At 39.6% G+C, this 26124-nt stretch overlaps 1 protein-coding gene across 1 annotated transcript; it reads left to right on the forward strand.

Annotated features, from left to right (window-relative positions):
* The first annotated feature begins 1390 nt into the window (after positions 1 to 1390).
* On the forward strand, positions 1391 to 25569 carry lmo1 (LIM domain only 1). The gene is made up of 4 exons (XM_030130893.1): positions 1391 to 2212; positions 15935 to 16148; positions 23543 to 23668; positions 25059 to 25569. Exons 1-4 carry the CDS (start codon positions 2191 to 2193, stop codon positions 25162 to 25164), a joined length of 468 nt encoding a protein of 155 aa, XP_029986753.1. The 5' UTR covers positions 1391 to 2190; the 3' UTR covers positions 25165 to 25569.
* The last annotated feature ends 555 nt before the right edge of the window (positions 25570 to 26124 follow it).

Consider the following 26124-nt stretch of genomic DNA (forward strand, 5'->3'; position numbering starts at 1 on the left):
TTTCCACATTCAAATGTCAAATGGCTTTTTGAGGTTGAGCCCCAATGATACCGAACCATTCTTTCCTCTTTCCTTTTCAGGTTTCTGTGTGATTGGATTAATTATGTGTCACTCACTTTGCTAGAGGTCAGCAAACATACATTCTCGGTCATAAGTCATCAATCTATGTGACCGTGGAGATGAAAAGTCAAGCATGTCAGCCAGGAAGCTGGACAGAGAGGGATCAGCCCATTGATTTCAGGGCCAACCCAATCTCACCACAGCCTGCTGCCCTGAGAACTGAAATTATCCCCGTGGGCTATATACAGTGAGCTTTATTCCTTATATTTGAGTTGCACGATTACATTAGCAAGACATATAAATAACTAAATTCTAATGTAGGAATGGATAATTAACAAAGAGGAAACCAGTCATTCATTGTACTGTTGTTTTAACATTCTGAACTGATTTTAATTAACCTCCAAGGATTTTCACTCAATTTAGCAAGAATACAGTAATATGGCTTCTCAGATGATATTACTTTACAGTGGATAAAATGTGAATTGACCAAAAAAAAGTTTGTTCCAGTTGAAAAATAAATGTAAAAAAAAACATGGATGCAATGTTATTACTTGAGGAGAGAGCAACCAATGATGATGTGCTTATAGGGTTACAATTTTTGGTGCAAACTGTAACAGAAGGCAATGACAGACTGAGCAAGCTCACACCACAGACAGCCTGCTGGCTGCTGACGATCCAGCATTATTGTAGCTATACTCCACTCCACTCTCCTAAATGGCTAATCTTTGTTAGATCTCACCCTTAATTGGTTAACAGTCTCCGCAGGGCAAGTGAAAGTGGTGCTATTTAAGGCTGCATCATGAAACAGAAACACTTTCATCTTGGCAATAACAGGCAACAATTATATTACCAGATTCGAAAGTGAACCTTCTATCTGCCCACTAATCAAAAACGCAGCCCATCTGTTGTGCTGTCTCTTTTGAAACGACTGTTTATCTGCAGCATGTATGATAACTGGGTCTGGACACTAATTAACTGCTAAATAGACCGCAATTAGATGCTATTTCTATATTAAATTCTGCTGAAAAAGTAAGGAGAATAAAAACAATGAGCGGATTTTATGTTTACTCCAACTGTACCAGGCGCTGATGGAACAGCATCACACTCACTCTCTCTCTCTCTCTCTCTCTCTCTCTCGTGCGCGTGCATGTGTACACGTGCATCAATACAACCTTAAGTGCATACGCGCGCTCCCTCCCTTTCTCTCTCTCTCTCTATCACGCACGTTCAGACTGGCAGGCAGACTAGTCACACACACACACACACACACATATACACACATACACACACACACACACACACACTTTCCCTTAGCTGTGCTTTTGTGTTTTGTCAGAATTAATGAGAAAAGTTCCCTTGCCCTAGGGGTAATTAGTGTCCTTGGAGTTAAATAAGCTAATACTTAGACACCTCTGGCACAAGCAATTATGTTTGTGTATTGAATAATTGATTCAAAGAGGGGGGAAGGGCTGCTAATCAGATCTGAGCATAATGAATTGATTTAATTAACAGGGGAATCCGAGGGTCTCAGGAAACTGCGCGCATTTATTCAGTAGCAGCAGAGGCGAGCGCGGCACATAAACTGGGAGAGAGGTGGCGTGAGTTTGCTTTTAGCAGTTGTCAGATTTGCAATTGGATTTGTTTGAATATAGTTGCTGTTTCGGAGCAAATGAGAGCGAGAAAGAGAGAATATTAACAGCGAGGAGAGCTCACCCGTTCAGTCTGAGCGTCTGATCCGACCGTGTGTGCTCAGTTACAGATAGGCGACACTAGATTTATATCGCTTTTCATTGTTTTGCCCTTTTTTTTGACTCGCATGGAATTTATCAAGAGCAACCAGCGCTGTTTGATCGGTGTTTATTTGCATTACAGTTCAGTCCGGATAGGGGGCTTTCGTTGCGTATATCACCTTATACCGCGCATGAATTATTATTGATAGTAGGGGGGAAAACGTGCAGACGGTAATTCATCTTTCCAGGGTTTTTTTTTTTTTTGGTTGATCGAGGCGTAGTCTAGTCAGCCGCGCGTTTCAAAGCCATTTCCAGGAGAAGCTCGGAGCAGACCGAGCGGTGCAGCCTGCTGGAGCCGAGGACGGATCGCCCGGGGAAGGACTCCTCGTTCCTCAGGACGATGGTGTTGGACAAGGAAGAGGGTGAGTAACATCCCCCCCGGTTGTAAGGATGATGCTACAACCACAGAAGCATTAAAAAAAAAAAAAAAACACTAGTAACATTTTTGTACATCTTTACGCGTTTCGGTGCTTTCGGACTTTGCGCACCCGCAGCCTCCGCTCCACCGTCGCCTTTCACACACCGTTTTAGTCACGACAGTGTCCGTGTTTTCATGTGGAAACCTCGGACACTGAGGCTGTCTCCTGCACCGTGAAGTTGAATAGGCTCCCGCTGCCAAACTGCAGTTTCCCCGTTTAGTTTAGAGGAGTTGATTTGGACCAACATTTTCATGTGGAACCCGGAGTTTGGGGGAGACTCCACAAACGCTGCGGTGCATGTGGATCCTCTTTTCTTTTCCTTCTCTTAAGTGCTTTTTTTTTTTTTTTTTTTTTTTTTTTTTTTCTTGCGTCTGTGAAGTTGGCGAGGCAGCCTTTGACATCACCACGGGATGGGAGATGACAGCAGGGTGCTTTTAACTTGATTGCAAATCATGGATAGCGCCCTGCAACGTTCACTCACTTTCCATCCAAATAGGCCTACTTGCATTACTTATCTGTTTCAATGTATTTAGGTTAATGGGTGAGGCAATCTAATTAATTTTAATTTAAATCAAACTCGCCTCTAATGACGACCCATTTCGGATTAAGCTGATGTTGAGATGTGCTCATATAGGTCTCACTGATCTCCAGCATATGCACTTAAATTCATCACAGAACATGTAATATTCAAATGCAGACCCTATACAGTACTTAAAGGCATTGCTTGCTCTGAATTACTGTTATTTTCAGTTTTTCCATTCTTCTAACACTTTAAAAGCCTGCTGTTTTGCTGAAAATGTAGACCACCTGCTGCAATGCACTGTGACAAACCTCCACTAACCATAAAAAACACCCCATTTGTGTCACTTTTCAAAGAACTGTATATTTTGAGCATGATTCCTCATTCACAAGCAGGGGATGCATTTGTGTTATTTATGTTGGAAAGTGGATAATTCATACGTCTTAACGGAGCGTCCTTTCACTTACACATCTAAAAACCAATAAAAGGATTGCGGTGGAGACATAAATTGGTCTGTCTGGCTGAATCCATGTTGTACTGCTAATGTACCCAAATTAACTCAACTGTAAATTGTCTCCTTTAGATGTCTGTCTGGCTAAAAGTTCCCTATATGATTCATGATTCAGATTGCTTTTAACAGTTATTGGCTAAGCAATATGGTAAATGTACAAGGTGATGCAAATGGCATTAGTGGGAGAGGATGCACAGGAGCATGTAATGCAGTCAATACTACATTAACTACTGATGCCCAATTACAGAACCAGGGAGAGTGGCTTTTAGGAGCATTAGGACTTGCAGAAAAGCTTAGATCACCTGCTGCTCATTGCCTAAAAGCTTCACCCTTTATTTGCTGGGCCCGACCATCAGCTCCAGCATTTTGGCCAGGTTGTCAACAGAGCTGCTTGGATCTGGTCTCTTTCACTGTGGTCCCTCTTAGCATTTATTGGCTCTAAAGTTATAGGCTTGTCAATTCACCCTTCTTGTCTAATGTATCCACTTAGTGCCTGCACAAATAAATGTGTGTGTGTGGAGAGAGAGAGAGGTGTAGGTAAGTGTTTTGGGTGGCCACATGGGTGTATGTGCATGATTACAGTCTGTTTATCTTGATTGATTCACTACTATGCCTGCATGTACTCCTGCAAACTGCTCTAAGTGTCCATATTTCAGTCCTTATGTAGCTTATAAAGCAGATCAGAGTGTGGTAAGTTCCGTGCTCAAACTCTGCAATCCTCCTTGCCAAGAAAGTAATGCTGCTTGTTTGGCAGACAGTGGTTTTTAACTCTGACATTTCTTAGAAAAGTCTGCATCTTTTTGAGTAGCGAAAATAATAACTAGAAATCAGTCTTTTTCTTCTTGAGCTGAACCCTTTTGAGAAATGTTCTCTCGTAAAAATCACTTTGCGAAATCTACAAAGGGAGAAGAATGAAGTATACTTTGTAAGTGATGTTGCTTTTAAACTCCGAGGACTGTCGTTAAATATATATGTTATGTTTGTATATAGTTTGTTTATAGAGTTGGATGCCTCCATTACCTTCTCGTATTGTTCTGTCCGTCAAAAGTTTGGCACATTGTAAACTAATCATTGTATTCTTTGTAGTCACTGCTTTAAGATGTACACTATCCGGTAAAGCACAAAGTCTGACAGCACGGAAGAGGACTGTAAAACGAATACAGGCTCTGCTTTATGAAATGACCTAATAGGCAGGTCATACTTAGTAATGAATAGCAACACATGTACCAAAATATTCAGTGTCAACATTTTATTTCACCTTATGATATGAGGGTTCCAATTTGTGTCTAATTTGAGAGGAAAAAGCAACTCAGCCATTTTCTCTCCTTCTTCGAACCAAATGCAGGAAAAGAAAGTGGGTCCACACTGTAGGCATATTTTTGCTGAACATTAACACAACTGTATATTCTTTAAAGAGCTCAGCAGACGGGGAAAAAAAAATCCCCCAGCTACTGATAAATTCCTGGTTACCTTTGCTTGTTAATTTACGACCCCGTTATCATCCTGTCCAGTGAAATTTGTACATTCATAAAGCATGTGATTGAAAAGCAATGCTTCAGATGAATACAGACTGGTGATCTGTCGGCTGCTGTAATAAAACTTGGGCTTCAGGCTCCGATTTTTATTTTGAAATAATAAGAATTGCTTCATTCTTTACCGGTGTTACCATGGTAATACTGTCTCGTAGCAATGTTATATTGATTTAGAAAGTGGACAGTAATATTTCTTTTCTGTTATTTGGTTTCTGAAGGTTGATTTCTAATTTCCAGTTGGAGATTACTTTTATATGTTCCTTAAGTCTTTTCACTTTTCCAAAGGAATGCAATTTGCTCTCTTGTATTTGCTATTTTCTCAGCTTATTGGTTTGCTCTTACTGCAAAATTAAACTTGCCCATTTCAAATATTGAAATTACGTCTGGTTTTTGTGCTCTGGGCCCTGAACAATATTACAAACACATTGCTTCGTTTGATATTTCTTAAGTCACTGCAGCTTCTTTTTTTATATAAAGCTTTATTTCAGGCACCTTTAGTGCTTTTCGTTGTACTCCAGTTTTGTCTGAAACACAGATAATGAAAGCAGAGTAACTTTAAAATGTGTATAAATTAATGTAAGAAACCTCTTTTTCATTTGCATACATATAACAAAATACAGTTGCGCCAGTGTAATAAAACAGGTGTGATGATCCCACAATGTTATCCATTTCTTACACTGATGCATAACATATCTCACATCCTTTTTCTGCTATCCATATTATTATTACTAAAGCTGTTCTCATTATTCCCTTTAGCTAAACTCAGTGAAAATGAGCACAAAATCCCATTTTCACATATTGAGTAGTGTGTGTTTAATTCCATCTAATCTGTTTCTGATCTTACAAATGCAGAATTCTCACTAGAGACAATTTTGTCTGTCACCACTAAACCCCTAGATCCCTATCAGTCCTGATCGTTTTACATCTCGTGAGTGTGGGAGATGTGTATCGTTTTCCATATTCTTAGCAGAATTCAAAGGGACTGAATGGAGACTTAAGAGACACGTGTTAGCAAGTGCACCCACCTGCTTTCGATGTAAATGGCTGCACTCATCAGTGTGGCGCATAAACTCAATTATGCACTCTTGAGCCATAAGAGCATCCCGTTTATTACTGCCAGAGGCCACACACAAGTCATGTCATCATACAAATTCTTACAAGATCTGGCTACCACATGCATCACAGGGAACGGACAGTCCCTGTTGAAAGATTGTTTTCCGAAGTCTGCCTCTTTGTTTCCATGCACTCTAAATGATTTCACTGTGTCAAGAAGAAATCCTGGCATGTTGCTGAGTTGTGAGTAACAATGTTGAAAATTGCAGAGGGAGAGGTGTCGAAGTGAAAATTATGTGAACAAAACTGTAACTGGAAATACAGACATACATACATCACTTTACATATTGCACATATTGCTCAAATAGATAAAGTGTGAAAACTAAGGATGTGCACAGGAGCAGTGTTTATGTTTAACACACACACACACACACACACACACAAACAAACAAAAAACTCAACAACAGAAACACAGAAATCCTCAGCATCATCCATAATTGTGCTGGTGTAAATATATTATACTATTTGTTGACACCGGGGAGTCTGGTTTTAAAGATAATGATATGGTATAAATATGTATAAATGTTGGTGTTTATTCACCTGTTTAAAGTTGTAGATCTGGCAGATCTCATTGCCATTTGCCACTGTAAGGCTGGGTCTCTCAAGCTGCTGCTTACTACACTTGTGTGAATTTGGGGCGGATAAAAGTGTATTCATACACACTTCCCGCTACATACAGTAAGTTCTGGTATTTTAATTTATTCATGTGTTTATAGATCGCAAGCTCTTGTGTCCTGACTTGTTTGAAGCAGTGTAAAGCTTATTCTTTGCTCTATGGAAAATAATATCTCCTGTATTTTGTCATCATAGGTAAATAATGCAAGACAGAAAACTGGAGGGGGGAGTAACATTCAGCAAACTTCTTAAGATGAGCAGATGTCAAAACTACTCTACAACCAGTATGACTGAGTACAAGTGGCAAAGATGCCCAGGGAATTTTTGTCAAGAAGAACGTAAACATTTTATCACCATTCATAGAATAACATCACCTGTTACAGTCTAAGGCAAATAAATATGTAAATATTTTTGCACGGTTGATTCTCACCTGAAATAACATGACAGACAGTGTGATTCTTTACATAATTAATTACATAATGATGCAGATTCGCGTGTATGAAACTAAATTCTAAAGTGACTCAGATTCAAGCAAGTATATGAAGGTGCTTCACTCATGTTTCTTTTAAATATAGTGAAAATGGCATGAATGATGATGTGTGTATGCATAAAAAAACAAAACAAAGATGTACAGTCTTATTATGTTTTTACAGTATAATGTAATTATAAAGAAGAAGTCGAAGCAGTAAGAAGTTATATGAAATGTAATATTCTCACTGTAAGGCACAGAAAATGCTCAGTGTCAGCAGTAATTTGCTTTAATTCCCTTTTTAATTATTCCAGAGGCCTGATCCCTACCATCTCCTTACTATGAAGTGCTATAGTAGCTCATTGTGCTAATTATGTTGTGTTTGTGTGAGTGTGTTGGCTGGTCAGTAAGAAACACTTTGTTTTTGTGGGTGTAAGGAGCTTCACAGCCTCTAGGGGCTGCTAGTGGGACCATCAGACTTAAAGCCTCTTGTCACTGTAAAGGCTTTTCCGACACTACCACTCATATTCCTGTTACTGTATTCACATTAATTGAGAGCTTACGGATCTTATTGCAACTCAAAGATTTAAGTGTCATGCCTCGCCACATTTGTATTCCTATTACATTTTTCCAGCCACAGGATGCTGATACTATGTAGTGCAATAACACAAGGACTTCACAGACAGAAAACACATTTCATGTCACTGTCCCGCTGTGTAGGCCTATCTGTAAACAAATTAAAAATGTCCTTTATTTGTCTGTGTTCCACCATGAAGATATTTAGGTCAAACACAATTTAAAAACCTCTGTAGAAATATTTTTTTGCACAAGATTCCAAAGAAACCAAGGACAGATGCTTTATGCTTTCCTGTGATATTACAGCTATCTTGTTGGTAAATAGAAAAGCCTTGGAGCCTTCTCTCTTAAATAAGAGCCAACTTGCTGAGAAGTAATCTCTTATTGGATGACCTTCAGTAAATCAAATCTTAAATGGCTAATTAAAGTCTGTGATTAAAGGGGGTAGTTCTTTCCCTCTTAAAGCTAGTAGATTAGGTTTTGGATATTGAAGTTGTTGATTTAATCAGTGCTTAACTATGATGTGTGACTGTGCAATCACAAATTTAGAGGCAAACGCAACACACATCCCTACTTAATTCAGTATTAAATAAATGAAACCATAGACTATCCAATGCCATTTACATCTCTTCTTTTGAAAAAATGTATTTCATTTCATTTGGCTCTCCATTGTTTAATTGCCATTTGATTTTAACCATTAAACACAATTACTCCTTGAGGAAAAAGGTTCAGTCTTTATATTATGAGGCAATATAGAAGAGTTAAAATGGATTCATTAAAAGCAGACCATCCTGATAATCAAGTATCAGCTAATGTCATCTACAGTATTCCTCTCCTGTGATCTTTAGGACAGAGGGAGGCAGCTTCATCACACTCACACTGTGTCTCTCCCTCACTCACCCATTCACTACTCCCTTTATAATAGTCCACTCAGGAGTGAGCAGCAAATGGAGATTTTGAGCATTTGGCATTTTGTGTCATTACTGATAGTCATGGAATCGTGTCATGGTAATTGCCATATACATAAAATGCGATACTCTTTGTGGGACTGTTAGCAGAAAGTAGAGTGCATGCTATGGTCATTGCTTTTCATGATGCATTGTGGGATACTTTATGTCGACTATGTAGAGTACAATAAGCGTCACTATATGTCTTGGAGAACATTACAAAATAGGAATCTCACTGTGAATTAGACATTATTAGGGCTGTGCATTATGACATCACATAGGGTGTTTCATATTCTTCTCTGTTTCATTGCAGTGTTGAAAACATTTGCTGTAACATATTTTTGTCTTCTTAACTCAAGTGTTATGTGAGGCAGTTATTTTCCCCTTTGTGGAAGTTATAAGTAAGAAAAAAAAAATTTAATGATCAATCAGTGATTTCGCAATTGAATTTTCAGATCTACTACTGTAATTACTGTAATACTGTATTGTAATCTGCTATTACTCTGTAACATTTTGTCTTCATAGCCCCCATTTGTCAGTCAGACTTCTTTCCTAACAGTGAACCAAACCAATTTCACTTATTATTTACCCCATCAGGTGTGGAAGTGGGTGCTTGAATGACATTAGAGGCCCATGCTCCCAAATAACTGCCCCCTGTGGGGAATTTGCATTATTCAAGATTAAAGAGCTTCACAAACTGCACCACGGTTTGGTGTTCCTTCTCCCCGTCCATTTTCACACACTGAGGACCCTGAATGGCACACCTGTCTCCTGGCATATCCTTTTGAAATAATAAGTGTGCAGTAATTGCTGGGGAATAAGGGGATTTAGCACATCACTTCCTAACCTCATGAGTGACAGAAACTTTAGAGGGCTACATTTATTTCTCTGCAAATGTATTTTTAATGCGAACTAAAAAGTCGTTATGGCAGGTCTAATGGTTTGATTTTTTTTTTTTTTTTTTTTGTCAGGAATCAAAAAGTGTCACATAAGATTGCCTTATATAAAAGTTGATAAATATGTAGTTTTAGCAATGGATAGACTTTTCCTTTATTCCATCTCAAATACAGACTGGAAAATCTCTGGTATACAATGTACGGTGCATTCTCAGTTATTGACAGTTTGCACTTAAATGAAAAATGGTAAAATGGCAGGTTTCAAGACATAGAGGCCAGAGACACACAGCAGACAAAGCCCAACACAACGCCCACTTTTGATTGGCTAGATGCAATACCATATCTTCTTCTTGCTCTGTCAACAGCCTGACAGTTCCTCTGTCCTCCTCCTCTTTAAGAGTTCTCATGGGTTTTAGTCAGGGTAACCCAGCATGATAAAACCATGAATGTTTGTGCCTTTTCTCCTCCTCCTCATTCATCTTACTCCCTTATGCTCATTTTCATTCCCCATTTCTCCCTCTCTTACTGTTTCTCCTGTTGACAGCTTACCTTGCAAAGCTCTAATCTCACCCTACTACTGAGAAACCAAGTGTTGGAACAAGTCGCCTTCTGTAATAATTTGGAAACTCTGCCAGTTTCATGTCTCACAAAAAAAGCAGCAATGAATTTAATTAGAAAGCTGTTGCATATCTCTGTGATACATTTCTTTTAATTAACCCCATGTGAATAAATTAAAAATAATAGGGGGCTGAAAAGTGTGGAAAAACACCCTAATGAAGTTTTCCGTTAATTGGGATGGAGTCTGCAGCCAAACCACAGTGAGTAGAGAGCACCAGGAGCTAACAATGCCTTCTGTAAGCCTCAGAAAAGGGCCCAGGGCCTTCGTGCTGACTTCAAGTGTAAGAAATGCACCTCTGACGTGATGGAAATGACCGTGGGCTGGGAGAAAAGGCAGTCCTGTTCCAGGCTGCTCTGCTGAGACTCCCCATGCCGCGCTTGAAGCTGAGCCAGTGTTATTGCAGCCCTAATGCGGCTGACTCATTTGGAGCGGATCAGGAGTAATTATGGTAGGGAAAGTGGCTGCCGACCGTGGGGGTCAGGACACTTGTAACATGTGAAAAGAGCAATTATTCCAGGAGACAAAACCCTCCCTTATCCTGGGCAGTGCCAGGGTCAATGCAAGGGACGGCTGGGCTCCGTTTCACCGGGGCTTATTAGCCACTGCAAGCTGCAAAGTTTGAGAGAGTGCATCTTGTTAATGAACAGTCCCCTCCTCATCCGCACCAGCCCTGTCTGCTCTCGCTCCCACTTACTGTGGGTGTTAATTATGTCATAATCATAGCATGCATACAGTCCCAGAAATCACCTCACAGACCCCAGCATTCATACACAACCATCTGGAAATGTAGCAGTACAGTAACATAGAAGGCTCTTACAGAGAACTATAAGAAAAAGCACAGTTAGAAATGTAATATTGACTTAGGCAAGGAAAGTAACTACCTAATTTGAAAGTGTGTGTGAGTTTGCTTCCCTCTGCGAGTGTGTGCTCATGCTGATCTTTTCTTTTACTCATTACATATGCTCCAACTACGGACGGAACATGAATCACGTAGTGAATCAGTGGTCTTTATTTTGCTTATCATTCAGAATACACTCATCAGTCTGCTTTCAACTGGCATGTGTATTCCAGCTGATATTATTACCAGATGTCTTGTATTTTGTCTTGGCAATAGAGAAACGTGTCTATGGGCTCAATTACAGCAATGACGGAAGCTGAATGAAAGGGCCTGATTCATACACACAATGGCAAGACATCTGCATGAGATCCCTATTAACCTTAGTGGCAGACACCTTGGCCCAGGGACAAATTTTATTTGGGATTGCCATGGCCACAGCATTTACAGTGATGGCTGAAACATAAAAGACTGGACTTTAAATCGGCCCCAGTTGCTTCTAAATGGCTGAGACTTATACAAAGAGTACCCAAAGGTACTGCATTACTGTTTCTTTTGTTATTTAACATCCACATCATACTCAAAATATAATATACTATAATATAATATAATATAATATAATATAATATAATATAACATAATATATGCATTTTGATCTAACATTGGGTAAGATGATTTAGTCGGTCATGCAACAGTTTATAGATTCATTGTAGGCTATTAGCCTGTGGTTGATGTCTGTACAGGACAGCTTTGGTGATTTGATAATAACAAATCAGCTAAATTCAATCATTTGGTAATGTAGTATCTAATTTCCCTTTGCATCCAAGTCAGTGTATTTACCACGATGGTGGTTACCACTCTCTTATTTGCTGCAGCTGGGAGCTGGAGTTATGAGGCCCCTGAGAGGAGGCCCACCCAGGGCCAGTTTCCACCTCCTTGAAAGCCTTTCCCCCTTTTACATGTGTCAGGAAGCCTGAGTGATTCTCTTCAAGATCCTTTACCTCCCAATGAACCAGCAAAGTCTGCATCACACCACGCCATTTAATTGATCAGAAGACATTCAACAAAGCACAGGGTCAGATGTAACTGTCCCTTCTGCCATTTAGGCTGAGTGTCCATGAAGGCAGATGACATGTAGTGATACCACGTGGTTATTAACACCTATTAATAACTGGTTTACAACACTTAATGTACTTAACAGTACAGTATCTGTATCTTTTCTAATTATGGTCATGCTTTCAGCTTCTGTTTCCAATCTGTTCAGACTTACACTATATATTGTGCAAAATTATCAAAGAGATGTGTTGCTATTTTTCCTGGTTTTGCAGCAGTACCTGACTATTTCAACACACAGCATGCTCTGTTGTGCTATTCAGCATTACCTTGCAAAAAAATGCAAACCACTTTGTACACTGAATATCTACGTGCACTTGCTCACTTATTGAAAAATGGAAAACAAACATTTTAGAGATAATAAAAGGAAAAAGAAGTCAGGGGAAAAACATCTTTCCTTCCTTCCACACACATCCAGTCTGAGGAAATGTGTGTCTTACCTTCCCTATATGATACTTGTATTTGTCTACTTTCAAACATTTTCTAGAGTGTTTCAGAAAGTGTATTTTCTTTTAAAACCTTAAATATATCAAAAAGGTTAGCAGACTGATGTGATTTTTTGATAGCTGTAAAGACGGAAGTCTAAATGGGTAACACAGAAATCGGATGCTATCTCTATAATGGAAAATACATGCTCTGACAGACTGCTTGGGCTGAGAAAAACTAACTGTACATATTCTTGAAAGATAGGATCTTCAAGAATGTAGATGGATAGAAGAAGAGAGAGATGACAGGCCTTTACACACAGTACTAATGGCAAATTAAATTCCATCTCAGCAAGGATATTTGGCAGGGTGAGTGCTGTTTCTCTACTTTAAGGGGTAAAATGCATCTCTTGTTGGCAGATGAATCGTGATGTGGAGAGGCAGGCTTTTGGTGACATCAAATGACACTAGAAGGTCAGTGGCACTTGTATCTGTTAAATGGATTGGATTAAGTGGAGGCTGCCTCCTAGTATGCAGCTTCCTTTCATAATGCAGCTTTTCTTTTTGGGGAGGTGGCAAGCATGGAAGGTTCTGTTCTACTCCTCGGTTTGACACAACACGGAGAGTAGTGACAGGTGAAAGAAAATGTCTCATGGCATTACAGGAATTGAAACGACATTTACTTTACACAATCATTTTTTTCTGTCACTGCTCTTTGTTTAGTAGGCTTGAGCTATTGCTTGCTACACTACTATTAAAGCTGTTTGCCAGAGGCTGCTTTGGTAGAAGACATCAAATCCATGTTTGTTCTCTGCAAGAACTCTATGAAAGAGGCATCAGTTCCATGTGCATACGAGTTTCCAGCTAGACATTAGGCACGCCTTTATTGAGACATCTCTCTCTTGCAGTCAGGCCTGAAGGACCCAGACATATGTAAGAAGAAATGAATGTCTGACTAACAGCAAACACAATGCCTAGGTTGCACTAAGAGTCAGAAGAGTGTGTCATTTTAATGATGCTGAGCAGGGTTTTAAGCAAAGTATGCATCCAAAAGGGTTGGTGAGCAGCATACAATAATTCCAGGATAGGTTAAGCTTTGGCCTTTTCAAAGTTGATGTAAAACACACACGTGATATGTTTAAGGAGCATGTGGCGGGTGGTGGTCTCAACCAATTAGGAGTAGTTCTCTAGAGGTGGAGGAACGACCTTTTTGTATAATTAGTTCTCTTATTTAAAGCAAAGATTTTGAGTAGAATAACTAATTAGATGTCATAAAAGGCAAATTAGAGATTTTTGTGATCCCAAAGGAATTGCAGCTTCTCCTTTCTTTATCTTTGCACAAGCTCTGAAACACACGTACACATGTATACAGACACACACCGGCATTTTCTCTCTCCTCATTAAGACTGTTTTTAGTTCTGTAGAAGCCTGTCAGGCGAGTACCGTTGGCATACCTGCAGAGAGCTCCCCTAACAAGCCATGAAATGCAGGTAGAAGAGTCTGTCCTTAGCCAGTGTGGCTTGAATTTGAAGCTTTTTAGCTTCATTTACACCGAACATTGGTATTTATAGCAGGTTTTGTGATCCTAATGTGCCAGCTTCAAGGGGCCTGTTTTAGGGAGGGAGGGAGGTGAGGGAGCTGGAGGGCAGGCAGAACACTAATTGATGGCTCCCATCACCAGCACTGGACCAATTAGCCTCTCCTTTCCACTTCTGATAAAGAAATAAGACGGCTCAACACCACCGGAGCACTTACTGACATATAAACCAAAGCCATAAATTTGACTAACAAGCTCTCCTATTTCTTTCACCTCTTTTTTAAAAGGGGAAATGCTAATTATATTACATTCATAGCATTATTGATGTGTGGATGGCCAAAAATTGCTGTGCAAATCTGGATCCAATAAGGTACTTTGTGAGTCCATTTATGTGTGCATGCGTGTGCGCAAAAGACATAGCCAGAGAAAATATGCTTTTCTATTCCAAAGAAGCACTTTGAAAAGTAGTGTAAGGTTTTTATGAAAGAGAATGAACTTGACAGGCTTAGCAGAGAAAACGGGGCACAGAGTGAAGCAGTCCCTTGTTTCCAGCTGGGGTTGTATTTATCACTGAGCAAACAAGTCAAGGTACAGTAAAACTGTCGGTCCATCTACAGAGTGAACCCTAGTCACACTTAATATGGCACTACTATAGAACACACATTTTCAGTTGACATTACATTCCTGTTGAGGAAGTAATGTAATAAATGGTCTAGAAAAAATAGAACTTTAGATATCTCTTGTATAACTGACATTTCACATAAAATTTAGCATAACTTTTCCTCCAAAAGGTCTTTTATGGATACTCACATGTACAAAACACTGGCCTAGCCCCCTGTGATGCTGAGTGTCCAGTTTTTTGTTGTTTTTTTTTTTCAGAGAGAGAGAAATGTGTTTTGAAAGTAGAGTGGCAAGTGGCGTCCACTGTGTGTTCTTTTAGATGGATCAATAGCTCAGTGTGTGAGAGAGTGTCTTAAGAGCTGTTGTCTTGTGCTTTCAGCTGTGGCAGACCTGTTAGTGCTACAGAGGGGAGCTGTGCGCCCCAGCCTCTGTACCAGCAGTGGCCTGAGGGGGGCTTTTAGTCCAAACACAAATGTCAACCACACATAGACTATTAGTGTTTAGTGCAGTTATTAAATGGACTTTATTTGTCCTTTAGGAGGCTAAAAGGCGCACTTAAAGGGGACCTGCGTGACAGCAGAGCAATTTGCGAGTTTGGTAACTTAGGCTTGCTCGTTGCAGACACATGAGTACAGATAAGTGTAAAAGGAGGAAAGGCTGTAATGCTCTGAGTAGGGACCACTATGTGTGTGTTTGTGGTTTTACGTGTGTGTATGATTGTGTCTGAGTTTGTGTCTATGCGTGTGTCCCCCCGTGTGTGTGGATGAAACACAGGGAGTGAGTGTATGCTAAAAGGCACTTAGACCATAACATATCTCACTGGGGTCTGGTAGCAACGTTTTTGTGGTCAGAGGCTTTTTAAAAGGTTAATGTTAATCTATACCAAACAAAGCCCATGAGGAGCTTTTACAGCTGTGGACAGTTGAGTGAAATGGGCTTTGATGAAATGGTAGGTAACTAATGTACTACACAGCACGCTGTAAATACTACAGTAAGCAAAATCAACATTATGTCTTTTGTCCTCAGATATACACAAGACATGCCCCTTTTTCAGAGACCTGCTGCAAGAGATCATGTAACTTTTGTATTACAACATGGTCTTAGTGGAACAAGTAAGTCAGGGCTTTGTGGGCCAATGTGACCCGCGTGCCTATCTACATGGAAGAATGTTTTCTTTAATGCATATGAAGCAGGTAGGCAGTGTGCTGTGGCCGTGAGCGAGGCCAGGCTTAGATACCTCATGAAGCAGCCGGCTTATCAAAAAGAGAACATGAAAAGTCACTCGTGTTCCTGGGCCGTAAATCACGCATGGCTGTTTGTCTCCTTATCACTACAGGTGTGCCGATGCTCTCCGTCCAGCCCAAAGGGAAACAGAAGGGGTGTGCTGGCTGCAATCGCAAGATTAAAGACCGCTACCTGCTCAAGGCCCTGGACAAATACTGGCATGAGGACTGTCTGAAATGTGCCTGCTGTGACTGCCGCCTGGGGGAGGTGGGCTCCACCCTCTATACGAAAGCCAACCTCATCCTCTGTCGCAGGGACTACCTGAGGCAAGAAAGACACAGTCACCTCTCTCCACTCACAACAAACACAAAAGCCATGCCATTCCGAGGCTTGCTTGGCTTGAAAAGACCACAAAGGCTTTTTTTTTTTAACCTTCTGGTACCATTTGCCGGTATTACAGTTGTGTTTCCTGTGGCTCCCACTCACAGAAGCACATCTGAAATCCTTTTTAAATCACTCCAAAGAGTCCTGAATGCTATAATCACATCATACAAAAAAAAAACTTCATAGAGTTTGCTATTTTTACATTATACACACGGAGACAGAAATACTTTTGAAATTATGTAAAAATATTGCAAAGAATTAATATGCAAACTACTGCACTCAGGATGACTTTAACGTGAATCATGTCATTAAATTTATGTACAAATGCTTTCAGAATATGGAAAAAAAAATGCATTAACAGAGATTAACTACATTGTTGTCAGATTGCTAATGTTATCATTTTTAGTATTGTGCTTTTTAAAAAAAAAAAAATAAAGTATGCATTTAAGCTTCTCCATTTTATGTAAACCTGAAAAGTCCAACTTCCCTGTAATAGAATCCAGTTTCTAATTTTGGCATGGCAGGATACATCATGACTGAATCTCACAATGAAAGGCATCAACACATTCCACTGCATCAGGAATGTGGCCCAGTTGCCAAATATTCAAATATTTGGCCTTCCACAGCATCTGAAAAAACCATCATTCATTTCTATACTTTGAAACAGTCTTTGCACTGAAACACAGTCTCACTGCAACCCTGAAAATAGCTCTTTGGCTCTATAGACCATTATGTTTTTGTCTGTCTTGTGGTAGATTGTATTTTATGGAGTTATTATATGAACAAAATGCATGTCCATTAAGCAAGAACACTTACCTCTGTATGGTGAGTCACTATAATTTCACCCATTACATATAATGCCCATGTTATGTTTCTGTTTGCATGTTTATGTGGCGTTTGTCTTTCTTAAACTTGTCATTTATGTGTTTACATGAACACAGGACACTTGTGTCAGTAGTCTGGGTCTTGGTTGTAGCAGAGCTGTAGGCTGTGAGAAAGCTCCAGGCAGGCTTGTTGCTTCACCAGTGTTCTTGGCTGTGTTTGTCCCCCCTTCAGATGCCCCTGCCATCTGCTTGTTAAATTAAACATGACCATTTCCTGGGCGTTAAGTCACATTCCCAATGAGATCTTACCATTTATCTGAGAGGGAACCCCCTAGGGGCCGACTTAGGGATGCTGGTGCCCTGGGCCCCCCTCCCAACATTCTGTCCTGCACCGTCCTCCCCCTTTCCCTTTCAGTGTTCCCCTTCTGCCTGCCCATCTCTTCACTTCTCTTTGATATATTCAGCATGCTATTAGTTGTGCATCAGTTCACTGTTGTAATTTAAGATAATTTAAAACAGAATCCATCACCTTAAATCTTTTCCAAAACCCAGAGTAATGAGAACCTTAATCAACTTGGTTTTCCTCCTACCTTACTCATGGATCTCCATGACATTTCACTCACATCTCAGCTCTTCCTCTGACCTGGAAGGAGCCTGCAGCCCACTTGAGAGGTGCTTAGGGACGTTACGTGGAGATAGGCCATTACCATCCATCAGTTCCCACCCACAGTTAATGCTTTTAAGATTCAGTGAGAGGTCCACTAAGACCCAGTCTTGCCCCCAGAAGGGGCAGATGGTGCAGATGAGGTAATAATAAATGGGCAAATGACCAAGTGAAGGCAAAAATGATGAAGCTCAGAGTTTCACTTGGTAAAATACATCTGCTGAAAGGACAGCCACCCCAACCCCCAAGCCATAAGTGTCTAACTGGCTCTGTGAGAGGAAAAGGAAAAGCTTTTTTGCACCAGTAAGATGTAGAGGTCATAGATGGGATGGCAAAAAGTAATGACATATGGAATCAAGAGTTACAAAAATTAAAATAAGAATAAAAAGGAAGAGGAGGAGGAAGCTCTGTGCTCCTCTGTTGCCCCGGATTGCCTAATGAAATCCATCCCACTCGCCTGCTCTTCAGCCTGCGACAAATGCGGAACACTTAATGGCTAGAGATGCTTGAGATGAATTCTATTATGGAACAAATTAAAAACCTTGCCTTGCGTATAGAGAGGAGGCAGTTTGAGAGTGTTTGAAAGTAGGCGATGCAGTCTCCATCCAGTTTCCTTTTTACTCCTTGTTCTGTGTGGAAGGAAGAAGGCTCCCCTCACCTGCAGTAATGAAGTTAAATTTGTGCACTGAATTAGCCTCCTGCACTTCATTAAAGACAAGCGGGTGGATCAAACACACTTTGGTTTTTTCCCAGGGTTTGGATCCCTGCCATGTTCACATTAATTATTATAGGAGCTCCATCTGTGATTGTCCTTCAGTGGCATTAGCAGCTTATCGAATGCACTCACACTTTCCTGAATTCTACACTTCAATACACACAAACACTAAACTCCTAACACCTTAGCCACTGCCCTCCCCTGGCCCCCAAACCACAACTAAAAATGTAAGAGTTCTTGTCTCTCTAATGTTCACTTCCCTTCCATTATAAAAGAGAATAATAGATTCATTAGGCGCTTGTCTGGGGCCAAGGGTCATATGACTTCACCAGAAGGTTGACAAGCTAGTCATGATGTGATCATCAGAACCCGAGGGCCGAAATCATTAAATCTTTTATTTCACACATTAAAGAGGACATAATAGTCATCCACTTATCAATATGGGGTATAATTAACTGTAAGATGAAAACGTTCTCAAGATAATGAATATTATAAGTTATCCAAAAAATAGCGGAATAGCAGGGGGAAGATGATAGCTCCATCTGGATGTGACTGCTTTTCAAATCTGTCCTCTCTTTACTACTTTAAAGTGAAACAGTTGCTCTGCTTCCATAACAGTTGCTCCTCTTCTCTGGGCAAGATGGATCTAAACAGGGAGGTTTGCACTTTCAAAAAGACACAACTGTTGGGGAAGGTCAGAACATGCGATGCATGCATTAACAGCTTTCCCTTTTATGAAATCTGACAAACCCTGTGCAGACAGGGAAGTCTCAAAGAGCTCAGAGAACAGGTAGAAAACTTCAAGAGTCATAGCCCAATCTGAGGGAAGCAATACAGAGAGGCAGATGATGCACTGTAGGAGCTTTAAGGGTTTGAAGTCTGCAAAGCAGCAAGTTGAAAGAACTAAAGAAGGCCTTCTTTTCTCTAAAGACCCATTGTAATAACTCAATAACACAGGAAGGAGAACTGTGCTTCTTTACATTTCGGCTGTTCAATTTTGCTCCAAAACAATTCACACAAGCACACAAAGATCTATTTAGAGTTATTAAATAAGAAATATTTGAAGAAGTACAGAACAAAGTACTTCTTCTGTTTTAAAACTGTAAGAAACAGTGACTGACTACACATACATTTTGTCATTTTGTTAAGAGATGGCTTAAGACATAAAATGACATGATTATTTACATATCTGGGTATTAGCTGCAGAGATTCAGATGACATCTAAGACTAATGCAAATGACAATAATAGCTATTGATTTTACTGCTGAAGCCTAAGAGTAACAGGGAACTATTTATCAAGTACAACACTTGGAAAATACACCACAACAGACTGTTGTTCATAATGTCTAAGAAATAAATGTACAACTCAAAAGTATGTATAAACAGAATACCTAAAGAAATTACATTTTCTGTTAGAGTCATACTGCTGATTGATTAAATATGAAATCAACCAATGAATATAGATCCTGCTTTACTTTAATTTCATTTACTTTTCTCAGCCTTTAGACCCCAGAGGTACAGTTCACTGCGCTTACTGCTACAATATTGATGATTGAGTATCACAAGAACACACTTATAACTAGTACTCATATTTTCCATATTTTTATTCTATTTAATCCAAATTCTGTAGAACTGTGCGGATGTTGATTTCTCTGTTGGAGAATATTGATTTATTTAATCCTAATGACTGTGGAAATTGAAGTGCATGAGCCACTGCACTCTTACAATACAAGACATGTGTCAGAACAATAACCGGGGTTTCTGCAGGAAATGGTCTATTCAAACAAAAAATACTGGCTAAATGAAATGAACCAACTCATTCAAAGGGATTGTTTCAATGCAGTGAAGGTGTTCAGTGTTTGAATGAACATGAAACATGAATTGACTAAACAGCAATGTCATTTTTTGCATATTAACACATTTTTGTAAAAATCTGCCTCTTTGTCTGAGTGGTATGTCATAATACTACAGTAGTTGTATCTTGAAAAGACATCATTACCTCTTTGAACCATTGTGTGTTAACTTACGATGCATCCTATCAGCTGACATGAAAACACACAACCATTCACTTTTGCTAAAAATGGCTTGTTTTCTACAGTTTAGCTGTTGCTCATGACACTGCAGCTGCAGTTCAACTCTGGTTGCTTTTAGCTTCACAGGAACAGGAAAAGAGAGGATTGTAATGTGTTTGAACAGTTCTCTCCGGCTGTAATCTCCTTTTAGCACAAGGAGCCCAATTAAGCCGTATGTTGGTGCAACATTATAACCCAGACATATCAAGCCTGTTGGCTGCAGAACAATGTGAATGGGATGCAGCTACATTCAGTCTACTGTTTTACCTTCCACATTCATGTTATAATAAAGATGGAAGAAAGAGAGAATCTCACTTCGACATTTCTGCCAGAGATATTGAAACAGATAAAGGAAATTAGATTAACATGGGTGAAGTGGGTGGCTTCATGATGTGGAGATCTAATTACTAACATGGTGATACAGGGACCAGCATCAGTTAAGAATGCAGACTATGGTAACGTTACTTCATCCTTTGTCTAATTTCCATCTACATACCAACTGTGAGGTCTTTCTTTATTAGTAGTAGGGCTGAAATTTGAAGATTGTCATACAAATAATAGAGATTCACAATATTATTGTCTGTTCTGTTAACTTTATGCCACCACTACACTATAAATCTAATAATAGTTTAATAATGCATATACATACACATACATAGAATTGACTATTTCTGTTTTCCTTAAACACACCAAAAGGTACAAAAGCAAAATAAAACACAAATACAAGCTAAGAAGGGTTATAATGCATAAAAAGTTTAAAAATAATTGTCCAGATATTTATACAAGAGAATGGAAATGATTATCATGATTATTTCATAGTTGTAACAGCTGTAGTTAATAGTATATTTCATCTTTATTATGTTCAAGTCAGCCAATCAAGCCTTTTGTTAGACTAAAAATGTCATATATGTCCAGTCCTTTCTTTTTATTCTTAAAACTATAACATTCATGCATTAAAATATTTGAAAATGTGTGTTGTAATTCTGTAGAATAATTTTCATTCAGTATCATAGTCTGTTTCATCATATTATTACCAGCTTTACTTCCTATCAAACTATATCTCTTACTATTATTTTTATAGCAGTCCCCTAGATACAGAGAACACACACTATGCATTTAGTATTCACTATAATTTTTGTATTATTTAGTTGTTAAATAGTCTTCATTGATTAGTAAGGGGTAGTACACACTGTTCACACTTCATTTTACCCAGTGTAGTTAGATTATTAGGTTATAAAGGGTACAGGTGTAACTGAAAGGAGAAAACCAGCCCTAGGTGTCACACACAGCTTTGGCTGAAGGTAGACATTAGTGAGGGCAGCAAGCTGGGCCTCCCCACCAAGCATTTTCACAACCTGTATGGATCAAGTGAGCACCATGTCCACCACCCAGTGGGGTGTAATGGAGATGGGTAAGAATAATCCTGTGAGCTGTTATAGGAGTGTGTGTGTCTGACTCTGTAAGTGGCCAAGGCTATAGGCTCTTTTACAGCCTCAGTACCCACAGGGAGAGAAAAAGACATCACTATGTGTTCCCCTTTAGCGCTACCTGTACCTGGGAGTCCCTGCCACTTGTCTGTCATGATCACACAGGAAGTGTAAAATCAATGGGGACAGCTTTTTGGTGAAAAGTACACAAACGGAAGGAATTCGTTTAATTTAATCAAGGTAAACTAACGTATTATGGCTGTCAGTGCTGGGAAACTACACTCAAGTCACAAAACATTTAACTCACAAGTAGTAAGTTAAAGGAAAAAGAGGTTACCTTTTGCAGTCTGGTGTTTGATCCATTTTTCATCACAGCTGAATGTATGCTTTTAAAATGTGGCCCTACAGTATGTGGGGAAAAACAACTTTTTGTGTTCCAGAGTGCCCTGTGGGTGGCAGGTGTCTACTGTATGAGAACATCCAGTATTTTATTGAAACAGTAACCAATTGTAACAATGTCTCTGTTTAATACCCTGTGAATCTCTCTCATGGAACATAACAGCCTTTCTCCTTCTGTTTCTGTCGCTGCTACTCCTCTGGGGCAGTGGCCCCTAATTAGAAGCAGGGCTGCTGGATAGACATTTTCCTTAACAAGGTGAAAGCAACTGAATGGGACTGGCATAAACGAGGCGGAATATCAACACTGTGACTCCTCTGTCTGAGCCCTACAAGTTTGGGGAAAAGTGTTTAACATACTGTTGGAATGGCAATCTGCTGTTGCCTTATCCCTTCTTGCAAAGCTGTGAAACGGTCCTTTTCCTGCAGAATATATAAATCTATCTGTGCTTCAGAATCTCCAAATTAAACATAAGGGCAGGCAGTTGGAAAATGAAAATGTAAATCTGACTGGGAAAGCATCTGAGGCTCCTTTTCTCTAAGAAGAAAAGAGATCTACACCAGTACCCCTTGCTCTGTTTGTAACCTTTATCATTTGGCTCCTATCTAATAAGCCTAAACAAGCAGCAGCGAGGTTTAAGTTGTGAGTCGATTCCATTCACTGTGGAACATTTTGTTAACTCTTCAAGGTTACTTCTCCTGTCACTGTCTTGGGTCCTTCTCTGGATGAAAGAGGAAGGAGCTAGAGAGAGAAGGGATTGGGCCTGAATCCTTATAATAGAAATCTTTTGAACTTATGACTATATTATGGAACATAGCCTCTTGTGTAAAATCCAGCTGGCTTTGGTTGGAGATACTCGTTAAGTATTTAGTTTTGAAAGACGAAAAACTTTCAACAGCTCAGATGGTTTGCCTCAGACCTGTTTTCATTGCTTTTGCAATGTGCAAGGGGGAAAATTCTTTGAAGAAGGAGATTAAAACCATGTGATCATTTTAATTAGATCATTAGCCAAGAATTAAGATCTATGTTTGTAACCCTCATTAACAAAAATACCAATTGGGTGCCAAGAAAGATTTGTGCATTAAATTCAACATATTTAGCTTTTGCCCTGTTTTTCTTTCCATTGCAGCATTTTTCTGCCATTGTTCCTGCTGTCAGTACGTTTTTGTTTGCTCTGTTATTGCATCAAGGTAAAGGGAAGGAGGGTTAATCTCTGTCTGTGCTCTCTGTCTTTCAGGCTCTTTGGTACAACAGGGAACTGTGCTGCCTGCAGTAAACTGATCCCAGCCTTTGAAATGGTGATGAGAGCCAGAGATAATGTTTACCATTTGGACTGTTTTGCCTGTCAGCTTTGTAACCAGAGGTAAGAATGGAGATCATAACTTCACAACAACATTGCCTTGTTAAAAAAACATGAATGGGGTGTTAAAATGGCCAATAGCTTAAATATTAGAAGCTGCTGAAAAAGGTTTCTCTGAGGTGCAAGTAGGTTGCTATTAATGCAGAACTCAGTTTGTGAGTGGGGAAAAAAAATGAATTGCCCTTCTATTATTGTAAAAAATAAAGGCTGGAGTATTGCATTTGTAATGCTTTGCTAATTATTTACTATGGAGATACACTGCCAGCAGTTTGTACTTCTTTGTGAATAGATCTTTAAATCTTTTGAGCCAGTTGGATATAAAATTAGCTCGTTCTTATGCGTTAGAGGAGGCAAGTAGGAGCTACAAAACAAACTATAAAGCTACTGAGGTGCTGCTGCACAGACGGGAGCAGCCTTACACAGGTATGAAATGGTGTTTCCTTAGTGATAGGAACTATTATGAAATTGGAGTGAGCACAAAGCTTATGATATGATATACATTGAATATGACATAGCCAAATATTGCTTTTTCCCATTAATATACTGTCAGTAATGGCACCACTCCGGGAGCAGAATGTCCTTTGCATGCTTGTCAGGGGTGCTATGACCCTGTTCCTCCACACAGCACAAGCCCATTAACCTTCTGCAGGCCAGATTCAGTTACCATAGTGAACACCTGCTGTAAGGGAATTATGACTGCAGCCTCTCTTCTCAGCTAGCAGACACGAAGCCAGGCCTCGTCTGGCAGAGTATCGCCATGGCCGTGACTGTTTTACCAGTCTGGCACATTACTAAAGCCAAAGTATTCATGGCTATATTCTTATCTTCACTTTCCTTCAGTCACATTATGGAGTTGTTTCCACTGTGTCACACAAACAAACAGCAGCACAGAGAAGAACATCAGTGGGGCAGGCTGCCTCTTCAATTGACTCTGTGACTTTAGAGGAAAACATTTTTGAGCACTGGAACCAAACTGGTGGGTGAAAAGCTCACCCTGTGGCAGAGTTTCCGTGGAAACTCTTACGGTGCCAGTGCCTTTTTGTCAGGCCATGGAGAGTTGACCTGCCTTTCACTGGGTGCCAGAGCTCAAGTCTACATGCTTTGAAATGATAGGGATTCAATCTTTTTATTTTATTTAAAGCCACAAATTTATGACGACCATTAAAATACACTTTGAGTCTGACAAGCCACAGTGCCAGCATGTGTCAGGTAACATATCGTGAGCCAAATGTGCGCAATCCAACAGAATTATCATTACCTGCTGATTTTAAATGTGACATTTTCACCACCAGAACACAGAGGGATTTGTCACCACTTTGTCATGAGGCCAACAGTAATCATTTTTGTATTTTCTAACAAAAATTGTGCCTTCCATTGTGTTCTCTGCCAACAGGTTTTGCGTGGGGGACAAGTTTTTCCTAAAAAACAACATGATTTTGTGTCAAATGGACTATGAGGAGGGTCAGCTGAATGGGAGCTTTGAGACACAGGTTCAATAATTGGAACCCCGTGGCAGCAACAATCAGCTCCACACTTTACACACAAGATGGATGTTCTGCTGCACTTGGAAAAAGACAAGCGTCTGTCTGCTTGCCTGCAATACTTTTTAAGACCCCTTTATCAGTCCCTAAGGACTCTATTGTAAATGTTCAACTTTTTGCCCCTCCCACACCCCAACACTGAGCAGTTACAAATTTTGATGTACAGTTGTGCCTGCTTAGCTGAGCACTGTATTGCTTGTATGTTTTGTGAAATTTGTTTCAGGTTTGTTTTCTTTTTCTTTAGAAATGGTTCATTGGAGGGTATGTACAGTCTGTTTTCTCTGTATATATAAACTGGAACATTTATTTTATGAAATGTAATGCAATTTTATTACTAGTGTGAATTAAAGATTCTTAAATGTTCATAGTGAGTTTTTTTCTCTTGTACCAAAACCAAAGTTGGAGTTGAAGGAGGTTGGCCCATGTGTTGATATGTAATCATGCCTTCAAAACTGCAATGCTATAAAAAGAGCAAGAGAAAATATATTTGAAGTCCTTCTTTAAAACATGATGCAACTAAACAAGTTTTATTACATTTTACAGAGCTCTGATGGAATTAGAAATGCTGTTTAAAATGAAGTAAATAAGATATTATTTGGAATAAAAGAATGATTCTCCAAACTGTGTTGTTGTGAGCGTGCAGGTGTCATGAAAGGGAGTGTTAAGCTGAGCTGTTCTCTGTGATTCATGCTTCACTAATTGCCATCTGATTATGAGGGTGAATTGGCCTGGAAATGAAATGCAACAGCAAATAAATTAGAGTGAAAATAAATGCTCATTGAGTTTGAGCTCATTCAAACTCGTCGGCAACAGAGGTGCAAAGCTGTAAAAAGTACTTTTCCCAGAAGACTTGGTTAATGGAGCTGCGTGACACTGCCTGTTTATCTGATGAGGTTACATCTGATACACACGGCAAGA

Source organism: Sphaeramia orbicularis, chromosome 3 (genome assembly GCF_902148855.1).
Source record: "Sphaeramia orbicularis chromosome 3, fSphaOr1.1, whole genome shotgun sequence".
In the NCBI taxonomy this organism is placed as follows: Eukaryota; Metazoa; Chordata; class Actinopteri; order Kurtiformes; family Apogonidae; genus Sphaeramia; species Sphaeramia orbicularis.